This window comes from Podarcis pityusensis (genome assembly GCF_964106645.2).
Source record: "Podarcis pityusensis genome assembly, chromosome: 8".
Classification (NCBI taxonomy): domain Eukaryota; kingdom Metazoa; phylum Chordata; class Lepidosauria; order Squamata; family Lacertidae; genus Podarcis; species Podarcis pityusensis.
This window is the reverse complement of record NC_138033.1, coordinates 61744307-61760796: the sequence shown is the minus strand read 5'-3', so window position 1 is coordinate 61760796 and position 16490 is coordinate 61744307. Positions and strand designations below refer to the sequence as shown.

The 16490-nt window shown below is 42.8% G+C and overlaps 3 protein-coding genes across 11 annotated transcripts in view; 1 reads left to right on the top strand and 2 right to left on the bottom strand.

Moving 5' to 3' along the window:
* The window catches only part of TDRD12 (tudor domain containing 12), an 84120-nt gene extending 80966 nt beyond the window's left edge, over positions 1-3154 (bottom strand). For 2 of the 9 annotated variants that reach the window (XR_013989584.1, XM_081016643.1), the window contains exon 1: positions 1337-1987. The gene's annotated coding sequence lies outside the window, so the exon portion shown is untranslated. Of the gene's footprint in view, positions 1-49; positions 72-1148; positions 1188-1214; positions 1308-1336; positions 1988-2073 lie in introns of those variants that run through there. The other 7 variants (XM_081016636.1, XM_081016642.1, XM_081016640.1 and 4 more) reach the window with 6 other exon arrangements.
* A 586-nt stretch (positions 3155-3740) lies between these two features.
* Positions 3741-9727, bottom strand: NUDT19 (nudix hydrolase 19; the record flags this gene model as incomplete). Its single annotated transcript, XM_081016680.1, has 3 exons — positions 3741-4744; positions 6733-6940; positions 9011-9727. 3 exons carry the CDS (start codon positions 9725-9727, stop codon positions 4509-4511), a joined length of 1161 nt encoding a protein of 386 aa, XP_080872806.1. The 3' UTR covers positions 3741-4508.
* Positions 9719-16490, top strand: part of ANKRD27 (ankyrin repeat domain 27) — a 72335-nt gene continuing 65563 nt past the window's right edge. Inside the window, exons 1-2 of the mRNA XM_081016647.1 lie at positions 9719-9764; positions 10155-10236. Of these exons, the coding sequence (XP_080872773.1) occupies positions 10234-10236 (3 nt within the window). The 5' untranslated portion in view covers positions 9719-9764; positions 10155-10233. The remainder of the gene's footprint in view (positions 9765-10154; positions 10237-16490) is intronic.

Here is a 16490-nt window from a genome sequence, read left to right as displayed (position 1 = left end):
CAAAAATATATACTACTGCTTTAATGATATTGATGGCCTGTCTACTTACTAAGCAAAGTTCTCAAGGTGGCCAATGTTTAAAATAAAATTAGACAATAGTAAAGTAGTTATTAGGATGGGGCAAAGGCGTATTTGAGATTTCCTGCAGTTGTTAGATGTTCTGAATGCAACAAGGAAATGTAATGAACAGGTACTGAAGACTGTGTTTGATGGACGAACAGTCTGAGCTGGTAGAAGTCAGCTTCTTTGCGACTTAAGACAGTATTCTTCAACTGTGTCTGATTTGGGACCTGCCTTCAGTCCAAACATGCATCTGGGGCCCTCACTCTATAGAGGCAACCCCCCCTTTTACACAGGGGTTATGTAACATTACAAAGCACTGCACGCATCTGTGAAATCACATATATTTGAAAAACTATCGAAAAAGCCTGCTAACACCCCAATGAGCACTTCCTAATATTATTATAGAGGGATAACGTGAAGCAGACTAGTTGATAAAGTAAACCTCCCCCCCCCCCCAGCAACCATCTTAAACAATAATAAAAAAAGGGCAGTAGGACTGGAAACTGCCCATAGAACATATGGCTGTTTTAGGTCACAGTCCTCAAAATAAATCACTGAATATAAATTTTACTGAGATTAGGAGAACAGCCTTGCACATATAACGGCTCCGGGTACAGGCTGCCCATTCACACCATCACAGCTCTTTTGGGGCGGGGTATAAATAATGACATGTTTGTTTGTTGTTGCAAGCTGCTTTCAGTCACATTTGTGAAGGAAGCAACTGGTAACAATTTGTAATCATGGGAATAAGGCAGGTCCTTAAAAAAAAAAAATGCCCCTCAGGTGTAAAAAGCCAGGCTAAATAATAATAAAGCGTGGTGGTGGCAAGCAGTTAGGCTAAATCAATGATGGCCAAACTTGGCCCTCCAGCTGTTTTTGGGACTACAATTCCCATCATCCCTGACCACTGGTCCTGCTAGCTAGGGATGATGGGAGTTGTAGTCCCAAAACAGCCATCACTGGGCTAAATAATAATAATAATAATAAAGGCGGGGAAGTCACGCTAAATTAGGGTGTCAAGGAAGGAGGGGAGTAGGAAGGTGGCCACCTGCGATGGTTCTAAACTGATCACGTGGCCTAGCTACCTGTATCCGTATATTAAAATATACGTAACCGCCACCCGACGCGCGGGGGGGGTTAGCTGCCCCCACCTCTGAGGAAGAGAAGTCCGCTCAGCTGGGCCGGCCAATAGCTCGTCCCGCGGCTGCTTTATCACCGCTCGCACCTCCCCGCGCCCTCAAATGCAAACCTCGGGCCCCGCTCCTCAACTCACCTCGTCTCACCCCGCCCCTACTCCGTCTCCTCCCCGCGGCGGTTAACTTACGTTTTCCTTTCCGCGTGCTCCAGAACTGAGGCGGCTGTTTAACCGCCGCGCGCGCGCATGCTCAGTACCGCTCCCAGCTTCTCAGCGGCGGAGCACGTGTCAGCGGCAGGCGGCCGGCTTTGTTTTTGTCGCGGTTTTAAAAAAAACCCCAAACCCTTAATTTTTTGTGTGAACATTTAACATTAAAAAAAATGTTTATTTGGTTTTCAGGTCAGAGTTTTACAATCACATATCCAACATCCAACATAAAATACATCTCCATTATGTCCAAAATTTACCATTAAACTGCAAGTGCTATTCCAGTCCTGCTAACAGTTTTCACTGTTTACAATGATTTTTAAGATAAATTATAAATTTTCCTCATTCCTTATGAAAATTTTTAGTCTTCCTGATTTCTGATTCTTCCGTCATTTTTGCCAATTTGGCATAATCCATCAACTTAATCTGCCATTCTTCTCTGGTAGGGGCTTTATCTTCTTTCCATCTCAACAATTAACATTTTTAAAACAAACTAATCAAGCGGAGAAAGGGTGCGTGTGTATGTCTGTGTGTACACGAACACATCATTTTTGTCCAATTGGTGGTTTGTTTTTTTTAAAAAAAACCCTATTAAGACTGTAATTTGAGGGAAAAATGAATGTGTGTGTATGTCTATTTATATACAGACATCCACATGCACACACTACCTGCGCAGTCGCATCTTACGTTCTGTTCAGGATGCAAACGGGGCTCCGGAATGGATCCCGTTCGCATCCCGAGGTACCACTGTATTTAAAAGGGATTCCATCCCTCTTATAATGAAGGACTTGTTTGGTAACAAGCAACTCCTTCATTATAAGAAGGATGGAATCGGCCATCCCTGCTAACAATACTCTGCAGCCTTATCAGGTACACTTCCCAGAATTCTTTGCAGGAAATAATGGCTGGTCAAAGTGCTTTAAATGTACGTATGGTACTGTACTAATGTGGCCATCTTCTTTGAGTTATTCTCCAGCATCAGGCATGTCCACTTTTGCTCAGCCTGCACAACCTCCAGGCTGCACGGTGGAGAAACAAAATATACTTTAAGGTTTTGCCTCCCTCTTGCCTCCCCACTTAGAGCCTGTTAAGAGAGGTACTGTATAAGCGAGGGAACAACTTGCACTGCCACCAAATAAACTTAATGCAGATCCTCTTCAATCATACATTTAAGGTGCACTTAGTGCACATCTAAAGCACGTGACTCCCCAGAAAAAAAAATTTGGGGGGGGGGGGGAGATGTAGTTTGCTAACGGTGTCGAGATGTTTGGAGACCCCTGTCCCCACACAGAGCAGCTCTCTGCCTTTCTTGGGGGGCAAGTCCTAAGTTACAAGGAGTTGATCTGACCATGGGTGTAGCCAAGGGCAGCAGGGGGGCAACTGCCCTCCTTAATCAATCAAAATCAATACAAATCTGAAGTTCTGCCCCCCCCCCCCCAACAAAAATCCTGGCTACGCCCCTGGATCTGACTATACACAAATATGACTTTATGTACCATTTCTGGAATGTAACTCCCATGCATGTCGTGAGTCAGCTGTATAGAGATCTGAGAGTTTGGGGGTTTTTTTAGAAGACATTCTGAGAGCAAGAGCTGGCTGGACACAGACTGATATTATTTGTGATAACTGGTCTTGACAACAGATGTGAAATATTTAAACCAAACCTGAAATACGGCTAATATAATAGCATTCTAAGAGATACTGCATAGTCAGAGGGTTCAGTTAAGCCTAATTAATATTTATGTGTGATTGGTAAATAGTTTCTCTAAAAACAAAACTATATACACAGTGATGCGTTGGAACATTAAATATAGATGGTTCAATAAATCTTCTGTGCACATTCTAAAACCTTTTGTACAACAGAGACAAAGCAAGGCAATTTGTGTAAAACTGCTTTGGTTGCAGTTTGTTATCTTTTGCTTAGCTATTCCAACACCCAAAACGTAAAACTAAAGAGACAGACATTTCTTTTGGTCTGTGTTACTTCCTCCCCTTACGTTACATCAAGTCTCAGTTTCTTAATTCCAGCTGGAAGATGGGATGGAGGAAACCCAAGTCCCCTTGTAACCAGCACACATGGAGAACACTTTTTCAGTAGTTTTCTATTCATTCCTCAAACTAGTTAGGAGCCAGACACAGCTCAAAAGCTCCAGTTTGGACACACGTGAAATGTAATAGGAGGGCTTTAATTTCAACTTTCAACTTTATGTTTCTGAAAATAAGAAAGCTCCTGACACACACAAACTATTAACAGGGCCTCTTCTTAATTTTAAAGAAAACAAGATGTGTAATGGCTCAGTATATCTTAGCAATGATGAAAACAGCCAAAGCAATGTTGCTAAAAATAAATATTTATTTTTAAAACAAATTCTAAAAATAAATTACAATTTGGCATTTTAAATGCTAATTTAAATGCACATCAGTTGACATTCTGAAATATAAAAACTGAAAACCCAACCATATAATGGAATTAATTATATTGCTGTTAGACAGCACTAGCAACTTAGTGTGTCTAGAAAAGTGCCTTCCAAAAGCAGAGCTTCTGAATATTTAAAAAAATAATCATTATTGATTGAATTTACAGAACTTATGCTCATGTAAAGCTGCAATCCTAAACTGCCATTTTGAATCCCAGCTAATTAGGGAGCATCACTTTTGAGTAAACATCCATAGTGTCTCCACATTTTAATGAGAAAAGCAGAATAGTTCAAGATACTGAATTATATTGATAAAGGACCAGTTTATCCCAATACTTACAAATGGTCTTTGGTAGCCATGGGTAACTATTGCTTCACTGCCTCTTCAGTGCCTTAAATCCATAAATGTGTAGATTAAGGTCAAGTTCTTAGCAGACAGATGTCCACCCCAGAATTGGCACATTTGCACAAAATTTTAGCCAGGGAAATAATTACTGTGGTACACAAACGAAAGCCTAAATCATTCACACAAGGCTTGATGTAGATAAAGTGGCACAAGAATGCATTAATTCCAGCCACGTTTGAAATACATGTTGCTTAGCAAGATGTGACGCCCCCAGGGCAGCTTATTCAGGAACTGCCATTGCGTTGGTAGATATAAAAATATGTAAACTATTTTTAAAGTATTATAATTTACTATTGCAATCTGCATTTTTCCCCCTTTTAAAGTCCATTGTTATTGGATTGATGTGTTTATATTTGGGCTGGATATTCACATAGATATTAACATTATTATGGTCTTGTGTCACTATCCGGTGAAGTCTACTGGCGCCTTTCATCAGATCTTCAATCTTTTTATCTGTCATCAACATTGGTTTTCTTTCTCCTGTAAAATCGGGGTCTTCTGGATATAGCTCATCACCTAAAAAATATAATGTATAACTTAAATTTGTATGTAATATTCAGTATTTCAGTGAACTTCATTTTAGGTACTTCTAGAGATTTTAAGCTATTTTGCTGTTGGATGGCTTGATAAGATTCAAAACTGGTTTTGTGACAGTATTTTTCATAAAGGTTCTCTTGGCATACAAGAATGCAAGTAATCAAGTATTCCAATGAACTAATAAAGTGGGTCTTGTTCTATCTGTGCCAAGGAATATATTATGAACAATGAATTTATAGGGAAACAAGAGCTTTAAGGCCTAGCCTGCACATACAAATATGCTCAGTTCAGACATAATACTATACTGAGAGTTACAATTACAAGGATAAGTAGCCTTGGGCTATTCTATCCTCTCTATGGATGAAGAAAATAAATTTAGTGCTTCTGGCCATGGTTTTGAAGAAAACATTCTCCTATTATGTCCCAAAATGGGAAATTATGTTTATTCTAAGTACAGTGAGTTCAAATAAACCAAAATTCTGGTTTGCCTGAATTGCAGTTAGAATAGAGCAGTTGCACAGTTCTGCATGACTAAGAAGTACCGGTATATGCAAAAAGGAACTTTGATGGAGTATCTGCAGAACACAGGGTTACGTGCATGGTCACAACACTGCTGAACCAAAAACAGAAAACTGACAAGGTTATTTGTTTTTGGGTTTGCCAGCTATAAACTGGAGAGAAATAATATACATTTATATTCCCCAGTAAAGCAAAGAGGCAGTTCTGGGTTTTCCTGATACTCCACCTCATCCAGTCTTTTTGTTTACCTGCTTATCTTGTTGGCATGATCTAAATACACATGAGGCATCCACTTTACTGAAGCTAAGCACCTCTGGATCTGATTAGTGCCTAGATCAGGGGTCGGCAACATTTTTTGAGGCCGGTCCGGTCCACTCCCTGCTAGACTTCTCGGTGAGCTGGAGCGTGCACACCTGCGTGTGTGCTCAAGCTATTTCTGGCGCACTTCCGGGACGGAGGAGCGCCTGTGCGCATGCACACACACTATTTCTGGCACTCTCCCGACTCGGAAGTCGGTCCCCGCAGCGAGAAAAAAAATGGCACCGTGAGAAAATAGCACGGAATCCCCATGCCAATCTACGTAACGGCCGTGGGCCAGTTCCAGGAAGCTCATGGGCCGGAACTGGCCCATGGGCCTTAGGTTGCCGACCTCTGGCCTAGATAGAAGACTGCCTGGGAACTCTGTCTACATTGCCATGAGTTCCACCATGGAAGGCAGGCCAGATATAAATACCAAAAATCTGGAGCTCAACTATTATAACTATGGGAAGAAGCAGGGTTCAAGGTTGAATCCCCCCCCCTTTTTTTTTTGCCTGCTTTGCTGAGTAATGAAAAGTTGTAGCTAAACCTGTAACTGAGTTTTCTTGCTTTTTAAAAGGCTATTAAGAAGGCAAAATATAAAAAGAAAATGAATGCCTATGTCAGTAGCAGACCTCACACAGAGGTCAAGGTCAGTACACTGACGATACTAAATGAAAGGAGCCACACTAGTTTTACAATTGTGGCAGATAAATAATTACTGCTGGAATCCTAAACTCATTTACTAAGAAGCCCTACTGTACTTAGTCAGGGTTACTTCTTAAATGACATGCAAAGGATTGCACAGTAAGGCTGCAACCCTATGGACACTTATTTGGGAGTAAACCCTACTGAACGTAGTAGGACTCACTTATGAGAAAAGATGCATAGAATTGCATAGAAATATTTATAATATCATTCAAGAAGCAAGCATTAAGCCTAATAATAGACAAGATCCACAGATTACACTAGTGGCTAATACCAGACAATTCAGAATAGACCTCCCTTATTGGGAAATTGTAAATAAATCAATTCTTCTTCAAAACATCCTAATAATATGCACTGGAATTTTAAAGTAATGGTTCTTTCCAAAGAATGAAAATAAACTTATCATTGTTAAAATAACTAATCCAAATGCCATTTTGATCTACCTGGTAAAATCTGCATATGGCCATCTGAAGCAATCATCAGAACAGGCATCCAACGCTCACATCCTTCTAAGGCTCGTTCAGAGGCAAACCTATGCAGATCATGAAGTGATGTGAAATTGCAGAGCCTGCAGAATTCATAAAATTGAGGTGGTGCTATCGAGATGTCTTGGGACTTAAAGAGTTCAACAGCTTCTGAGGGCGTTGACCACTGAAAAAGAATGAAGAATAAGCTGATCTCCATAGTTTGTGAATTCCCATTGAAAGGAATATTCTGAATCATCTGAATCGTTTCTGCACTAAAATATAATTTTGCAACATTTGCAACAACTCTAAATGCTCAAATAAATGTGATGTCTGTGCCTTCAGGTCTATGGGAAAGCAAAGGAGAGGTCAGAAGATTAGGGGCAGAGTTTTTACAAAAGGCTGCACTATGGATTCTCCAGCTTGATCTCATATTTTCCCCAAAAAGCTCAAGGCAGCAGTCTGCACACCCCATTACTACCCTCACAGCAATCTTATGAGGTTGGTCAGACCAAAAGCCAAACAACATATTTTTTGTGCTTGCTTTTTTTAAAAATGCTTAAAACCAGTTGCTTCTATTACAAAGAAATAAAAGCCAGGTAGACCAAATCTGAAACGTTCTCCTGATCCAGATCAAGGCTACTTGATTGTGTCTTGCTAAAAAGTATTCCTTCTCTAGCTGCTATTTGCCCCAAACCGGCAAGGATTGGCCCAAGGTGAGCTTCAGGGCAGAGCAAGGACTTGAACCTGGCATCCTACCAGTTCTACACGGAACACACCAGAAGGGTGTAGTTTCAAGCGACGTGTGGCCAAGGTCATTGTCCATAACTTGTTGCCAGTCTCTAGGCTCAGACTGTGAACATGTTCATCACCATTCAACCGATCATAAATCCCATTGTGCTACGCAGGCCTTGCATTCTGGTAAGCACGCTGAGACTTGCAGTCTAAGGAAGAGAATGTCTATTTTATGTGAGGCAAGAGAAGGGAATGCTGATGCCAGGGAGCCAGCAGGGTGCTATTTAGAGAGCAGGATTGGGAAGATCTGGGTTCAAGCTTCCCTCCAGCTATGAAGCTTGCTGAGTGATCTTGGGCTAGTCCAAAGAAGAAGAGTTCTGCTGGATCAGGCCAGAGGCTTATCTGACCCCAAGATTCTGTCCCCGCAGAGGCCAACCAGATGCCAATGAAAAAGCCACAAGAAGCAGCACATGACCACAACAGCCCTTTACTTCCTGACACCTGATATCCAGAGGCAAACTGCCACCCTCTTGGCTAGTGGCCACTGACTAGTAAGCATCCCTTAGCCTAACCTGCCTAATGGAGCCCTGCTGGATCAGGCCAAAGGGGGCCCATCCAGAGCCCAGCCTCCTGTTCTCACAGAGGCTGGGGAGATGCCCCTAATGGGAAGCCCCAAAGCAGGGCCTGAGCACAAGAGCACTCTTCGCTCTTGTGGCTTCCAGCAACTGGCATTCAATTTACTGGCACTCTCCTGGCCAGTGGCCACTGGTTAGTAACCATCTCCTAGCCTAGCAGACCTCACAGAGTTGTTGTGAGGATAAAATGGGCACTGGGGATAAAGAGGGAATCCTGTTCAGTGTCTTGACATCCGTGGCGGAGCGACAGCATAAATCTAATAAAAATGTAAATGTTTCCCTTGTGTAGATGCAAAGCCTCCAGCCTGAAGACAGCGTGCTTTCTCCTCCACACTAATAATAATAATAATAATAATTTTTAAAAATCACCTCATGTTGTAAGCAAATGGACAGCATACTCCCCCCCACCCCGTGCTAATAATAATAATAATAATAATAATAATGGCAGTCTGGTGTCAGAAGCAAGCATGTGAGGACAGCACACCTTTTCTCCTCACTGGGCTAACAATAATATAACAATAATAGTAGTAATAAAAATGCTAAAACTTCTCATGTCTGAATTGAGCATGTGAAGATGGCGTGCCTTGCCCCTGCTAACAACAATAAATAACAACAATAGTAGTAGCCAGGGCTTTCCCCCCAGCCACAGAACTCAGTTCTGGCACCTCTCAGGTGGGCGCCTTCGCCATTATAAGAGAACAAGGGAAGGTTCCAGCACCTCTTTTTCTAGAATAATAGCATTGGTAGTACAGTAGTAGAACTAGTAATAACAACAACAACAACACAACAATAATAACAACGACGACCAAAATCGCCTCATGTCTGAAGCGAGCATGTGAGGAGAGCGCGCCTTGTCTCCCGCGGCCTCGCGTCCCCGTCCCGCTCACCTGGCAGGCCGTCACCTCCCCGTCGTCGTGCGAGGCGACCGGCGGCGCCTGCCCGAGGCAGCAGAGGTAGAAGGCGGTGTCGTAGCGGCGGCCGCCTCGCCCCGCGCGGCCCACGGGGGTCAGCCAGTTGCTCCACTCGCGCAGCGCCCAGATGTTGGGCACGCAGCTCAGGTGGCGGCACAGCTGCAAGAAGCTGCCGGGCTGCCGCTGCACCCGCAGCCGCCACTCAGCCAGCTCCGAGGACGGCGGGAGGCGCTCGGCTGGCAGCAGGCGGGCCGGGCCCGTGGTGGCGGCCGTGGCGGCGGCGGCATCAGCGACCGGGCCGGGCAGCACCAAGAGGACTCCGGCTTCCTCGAAGGCCTCGCGGATGGCGCAGAGGCGGAAGGCCACGTCTCCCGGCAGCGGCGAGCCCAGCTCCGGGCGCTCGGCGGCGAAGAGCGGCGCCCTCGGGCACTCGCCCCGCACCGAGCCCAGCCCGCAGCGCGGCCCGCCCGGCAGCAGCTGCAGCCAGTCGGACGAGAAGTCGGCCGCGTCCGCCACGCCGCCCGGGAAGACGTGGGCGCTGGGCAGGAAGGCGCTCCGCGGGCTCCGCCGCAGCAGGAGCAGTTCGTAGTCGAAGGCGCCCGCTGCCGTGGGCCGAGGGGGAGACGCGCCCGGCCCACCTGCCGCCAGCAGCAGCGTCGCAGCCTCCCGCCAGTGCCGCAACCGCCAGCTCATGTTGCGCGCCTCGGCCTCCGGGGCCGGTGGCAAGGGTGAGTCTGGTGCCCTTACGTTCCCGCCTCTCCCGCCTCCTCAGGGCGGGCCTGTTGCAGCCGCTGCCACCCAGCGGCCTCGCCTTTTGAGGCGCGGTGTCTCCTCAGGGCTGCCAGGCCGGCGTTCGGAAAGGGAACGGCGCCCCCCCCGGCAGCAGCGTCTCGCTTTTGAAATGATTATTGGTATTGTTTAAATTATTAGTATTGTTATTTTAACAGCCCCCGACGGTTGAACGATCTTTGGCCTTCTAAATGTGTTTTTGTGTGGTATTTTCATTATAATTATTATGTCCCGCATTTTGTGTTTTTATGCAGTAAACCGCCCTGTGATCCTCGGATGAAGAGCCGTATATAAAAATGTAATAAATAAACAAATATTTCGCTCAACGGGTATGAGGCCACATTAAGGAAGGTGGAAGTCCAAGAACAACAAAGGAAGGAGAGAGCGGAAAAAAGAGAGATGGCGTGAGCATGGTAAGTATACGGGATAAGTGAAAGCAAATGTACACAAAGTTCACAATTACAGGCCGGGACAAAGAAAACAAATGAGTGTAAAAGATATGCTGCCACAGCACATTTTTTATTATTTATTTCTAAAAAATATTTATACACCACTACGTCATTAAAAATATATCAAAACTGCTTGCAGCGATAAAATTTAAAACCACACAATAAAACCTACAGAGAGTTAAAAACAGGTGTCAGTTAACCATTGTGAAATGCATTAGCGAAAAGGAAGCAGCCAAGGTCAGAGTCAGAAGTAAATTGGGGCTTACGCTCTGTGTGTGTTTGAGATTGCAGCCTGAATTTCAATTGAAGGGACTTGGGATCTGTATTCATCTGCTCACAATCAGTATAACATACCTCACAGGGTGGGTGTAAGGATGCAGTGGTGGAGTGTATGCAACTGTCTTGAGAACTTTAGGGGAAAGGTAAATTTCTTTAAAAGTGTGTGTGTGTGTGTGTGTGTGTGTGTGTGTGTATATATATATATATATATATAATAAATTACCTGGGATATTCTGGTTCAAATACCTGCTGAATCATGAAGTTCATTAGGTGACCCTAAGCCAACCACTTTTTGTTAGCTAGACTACAGCCACAAGAGACTGACTTTACATCCTTGGTGGAAGGGTGGGCTAAAAATAATAGGCAGCTCAAATATTCTCCTTATTTTCAAATTGTGGTGTGTGTAGGAGGGGCGGTCTCCAGCATTAAACTGAGACGCACCCTGTAGAAACTCAGATTCATTTTCAGTTGTTTGAAAAATCCCACTCGGTACTTCTGCAGCCAATGGTTTATTGTATATTGTTTTACAAAACATTGTGGGACTCACTTCTGACAAACCTTGCTTCAAATGGAGTCCTGTTGATAGAATAAAACACACATTTTCTGTCTTGAGATGTATACGTACATGAGGGATATATAATATCTAGACATTTTATTCCAAGAATAAATATATAAGAAAGATTCCTTTCAGAATGTGAAACAGTAGAGATGGAATAAGGTGTTTGGGTCTATAATGTACAATACCAAGGGGTAAGGTCTGCACATCCACAGTGGTGATCCACAGTAAATGGTAGCTTTGCAGAACTGATCCAATATCTTTTGGTTCCTGAGGCAAAAGACAAGATGGTGCTCCACCCTCATCCCATGTACAGAAGCTTACTTCAGTACTAGTGGCAGGCTAACTTATGCAAGGCATACCACATGGCACATGCTACACTGTCTTCCAGTAGCTCTCTGCCGCTTGTTCACTGCTCCTCCTGACTTGTGTTTACTCTCTTCTCAAGTACTGTAATGCAGCAGAGGAGGGATCAGCACGTGTCACGTAATCAGAGCTCTGCATGCACACATATAATGACTCTTGGAAAGTGCTGACTTATCTGCTTCCTTCCTTGGCAAGTGACCTTTCTATAGTGCTGTCTATAGTCCACTGGGAAGGTGACTCAGTAGCCTGGTTCACATATGTTGCTAAACCATGGTTTATTGAACCTGTGAACCATGTCCATCAGTTTTACTATGATTTGTTTACTGCCAACAAACCAAAATCTTAAGCCATGGGTAGTTGTTTACTTATGAGCCTTGGTTTGGTTTAACACTTGTTTGGAGTTACATGGGTATACATCCGTATACTCCCAATTAGCTAAGTACTGTTTTTCAAAAGCCAAGCCATGCACCCCCTACTTGTGAAATTTTTTATATATCAGTGGTTTTTGTTATGTGAACGGTATCATGGACCCCTGGGTGGGTTATGCGGACCTCTGGGGTACATGGCCCACCAGTTGGGCACCACTGTTCTAGGGAATCCTGGGAATCTACAGACGAGCTGTCCAAAAGAAAATTTATACAACAAGTATAGGCAGCATGTGGTGTGCCTGTAGTGACTGAGCCTCAACCTACTTCCTGAAGTGCACACATTTCCCATGATTCTAAACATACATTTGTATATTTATACATTATTAATATCATATCTACATTTTGATGCTATTGTAAGAGCTTTGAAATTTTACCACCCAATCTATGGGTAGGCAAACTAAGGCCTGGGGACTGGATCCGGCCCAATCTCCTTCTAAATCCAGCCTGCAGACGGTCCAGGAATCAGCGTGTTTTTACATGACTAGAATGTGTCCTTTTATTTAAAATGCATCTCTGGGTTATTTGTGGGGCATAGGAATTCATTCTTTCTCTTCTTCAAAATCTAGTCTGGCCCCCCACAAGGTCTGAGGGACAGTGGACCAGCCCCCTGCTTAAAAAGTTTGCTGGCCCCTGATCCAGTCAACGTAGCAGTTGAAATTATTGTACACTGCTCCCTGATCTCACCCCCTAAGCTCATTGAAATCAATGGTCTTAAGTGTGGCTAACTGCACAGAAGTGCAGCTTAAAGTGCTTTTGGCTGTAGGCCAACAGATGCATCTAAGAAGATCCAGAATACACAATGCATTTGGCATTCTCTATCCTGGCCTTGTTGTTTTTTTAAAGCAATTGCAGCCTTTGGATGGGACTGTGACAGTCTGGGAGACGGAGCTGATAGTGAGATTGTGGCCAGTGGATGTGACATCCTCTGTAGCAAAGAGCAACTGGGGGGAGTGAGCTTAGATGAGGAAGGAGTGAGATCTGACCGCACAGTGACCACCATGGCCAAGGAGAAATCAAGTCTGTGTCAAAATCCAAAAGATCGTTCTACTTCCCTAGAATCTCTGTTATCCTGAAAGTAGTGGCCTTCCTAGGAGATGCAGTCAGTAGCTTCTCCATGATTGGTGTCCTTTAATTTGTCTTTCAATTAAGCCAGGAAGCAGAATACCAAAATTGCACCTCCACACTTTATTACAGAACTTCCCTTCCCTTCCATGGGAACTAGGTAGCTCAGAGAAATGGAGAATGCATTTGCTGTGTTTTGTCAGTAGTGGGGGCTAATGGACCAACTTTTTTCTTTTTCTTTTTTACTGTTGAGTTGGACCATGCCAGTTTGTACAGAGTGTAAACTCTGAAACCCCCTCAGTGCTTACTAATTCATGTTCATAAATATCTGAAATAATGCCTTCTCTCATATCAACCTGCCTATGCATTAGGATCAGCAGAAAAGTCTCACCTGGTGGTCCCTGCATTAAATGAAGTGTGTTTGTGTGGAGGCCCATGGAAGGGCCCTTTCACTGGTGATTCTACATCAGTTGAACGACCTCTTGACTGAAATGTGTGTTTCTCCAACCTTATGTTCTTTTAGATGCCATGTAGAAACTCACATTTTTTCAGATTTTTGGAAGCTGATGGATTAAGACATTTTTATTATGTGGTTAATTGTGTAACTTAGGATCATTGCTTTAATGTTTCTGTTTCTTGTGTTTTTAGATTACCTTATTGTCGTAAATCGCTGTGTGATTTTTTTTGGGGGGGGGGAATGGTGGTATAGAAATCGCTTGAGAAATAAAAAAAGAATGCTGAAAAACTGTAAACTGCTCTTGCGGCTTACCAAACTGCTTGACTGCAAGTTCATTTTGGTGCTAGCTTGGCAGAGTAGCAGAGGTCAGCCAGCTGGATGATTATGTTTGGGGGGGAAACTGGGACGAAACACCAGCATAACTATAATCAGACACACACGCAAGACTGGACATCTGCTCACTCTTTCTCTTATATGCTATACAAACTGTTTATCATTAATTTTTTCTTAATATTTCTCATCATTTCCTGTCTGCAGTACAGTGGTACCTCGGGTTAAGTACTTAATTCGTTCCGGAGGTCCGTTCTTAACCTGAAACTGTTCTTAACCTGAAGCACCACTTTAGCTAATTAGGCCTCCTGCTGCTGCCGTGCCGCCGGAACATGATTTCTGTTCTCATCCTGAAGCAAAGTTCTTAGCCCGAGGTACTATTTCTGGGTTAGCGGAGTCTGTAACCTGAAGCATATGTAACCTGAAGCATATGTAACCCGAGGTACCACTGCACTCTTTAGTAAGGTTCAGTGAACTCAGTAGAGCTGACTTATGAATAGTCAAGTATAAAATTGCCCTGTTTAAATATGATAGATATGGGGCGGTATCCAACATTCTCTGTTTGCCCTTTCACTTTTTTGGAATGTTAATGTTACGCAGCAGAAGAATCCAGTTCGCAACAGTTGTAGAGGAAACTCATTGCACAACTCGTGAGGTTGTGCAGCAAAGTTACCAGCAACCTGCTTCTGCATTTTGTTGTGAAACAATACAAAACATGTTGCCAGCGGAACCAGTACTTCCAGTACCAAGGGACTTTAACTTAGCACCACACTGGATACAACCCACAATGTAGAGAATTATTTGGTATTCCTTTATTGCAATATTATTATTGCTATTTTTCTTTCATTCATGGAATGCCTGAAAAGCTCTAGGTGCTGTATATAAATTACAAATAACATGGTCCTTATCCATAGGCCTGTAGTCCAATAGTCATGACAAGGGGAAAACAAGCAAATTCAGGTACCAGTTCTTAATGGTTACCAAGTTATGTAATTGTTTTTTTGGTAACCGGCTGACAATGGGCTGTACCAGTATTATGCAGAGTAGACCCATTGAAATTAGTCATGTGTATTAATTGGGTCTACTCTTGGTATAACTAGCATTAGATATAACCTAATATTATAAATGACTTACATATGTGCAGATATTTTAATTTTTGAGGTAAAGTTTTTTTCAATGTCCTTAAAGGATAAAAACCATTCTTGATACAAAACAAGGGATCATCTGTAAGTGACTTCATGGACTTACCTGTTACGATATTTCCTTTAAATTAATTTCCCATCTTTTCCAGAAAAGTGCTAGTAAACATTTAACTGCTATGAAGTAGCTAAGTGAAATTGTTTTTCCTCCTCTTTAACTAAGTGCATTATAACTGGAGATTTAGAAACTATTATATACCTAGTCTTTGTTCTAAAGTCTAATCTGCACCCTAATTACAAGTACAGTGGTACCTTGGGTTACATACGCTTCAGGTTACATACGCTTCAGGTTACAGACTCTGCTAACCAAGGAATAGTACCTTGGGTTAAGTACTTTGCTTCAGGATGAGAACAGAAATCATGCTATGGCAGCGCGGCGGCAGCAGCAGGAGGCCCCATTAGCTAAAGTGGTGCTTCAGGTTAAGAACAGTTTCAGGTTAAGAACGGACCTCCGGAACGAATTAAGTACTTAACCCGAGGTACCACTGTAGTCATTTTTTTAGAATCTGGACTGTTCTCTGAATTTGATTTCTGTCAAATTATTTTAAAATCTTCTTAAATTCACATTGCATTCTTAAGGTTTTTGTATTAATGTTAATTTCCTTGCCAACTGTAGAAGAGATAAATAAATAAGTTACATGATGGGCTCTGATTTAATAGCTACTTTTAAACGTTGAAATATTCATGAAAAAATATAGGCTTCCCAGAGTTTACGTGCTGCAGATATGGATTTTGCCAAATAAAGAAAATAGAGATTGATTTGATTTCTCATTATCCTTCTGTCAACATGACTTGTAAGAAAAAGATTAATGTCTACATAAAGACCTGCCTTGCTTTCAAATCTGCAGTGAAATAATGTAAGGCCCAGTTCAGACACAGCCTCACAGCCTTCTCCCTTCTCTGTACGTAAACGAAAGTGAAGTCTTACTTCACTTTAGAACTAGCCATAGTTGTGCATTGTATACAAACTCAGTTAACTGAAGTTTGGGCTTGTCATCCAGATTAAAATAGAAAATGGTTAGTTTCAAAATGAGCCAGCATCAAACCATAGCTGGCATGTTTAAGTTACCATTGTTTGTTTTAAACTAAGATTCCTGGTCTGTATGCAGTGCTTAGCTGTGCAAAATATGCCTGGTGGAATTGTAACATGAAGTTTTGTCATCTCATCTGTGCAATGTACTTTCATATAGACTGACTTCTTATTCCTTGCTGTAATGTTATTCAGATACTTGGCACATGCACAATTTCACAAAAGATTTAGAAAGCAGTCATTCTTCAGTAATCCCAGTTGTACTGTAGACTGCAGCTGACTGCTCACGTGTAGCCCTACTATTCCACTCAGACCTCAGCCTGCATTAAAAGACTAACATAATCGTATTGAGAGAAAGCATTTAGAGGACTATAATCCACTGGTCTTCCTGAATGACTTTTTACATAATGAAAATCTGTGAAGGGTAAATATGTTGATGAGGAGCTTCACAAACATTTATTTATATTCAAATTATTATTCTGCACTCTTAATTTTTAGCCGGAAGGCTAGG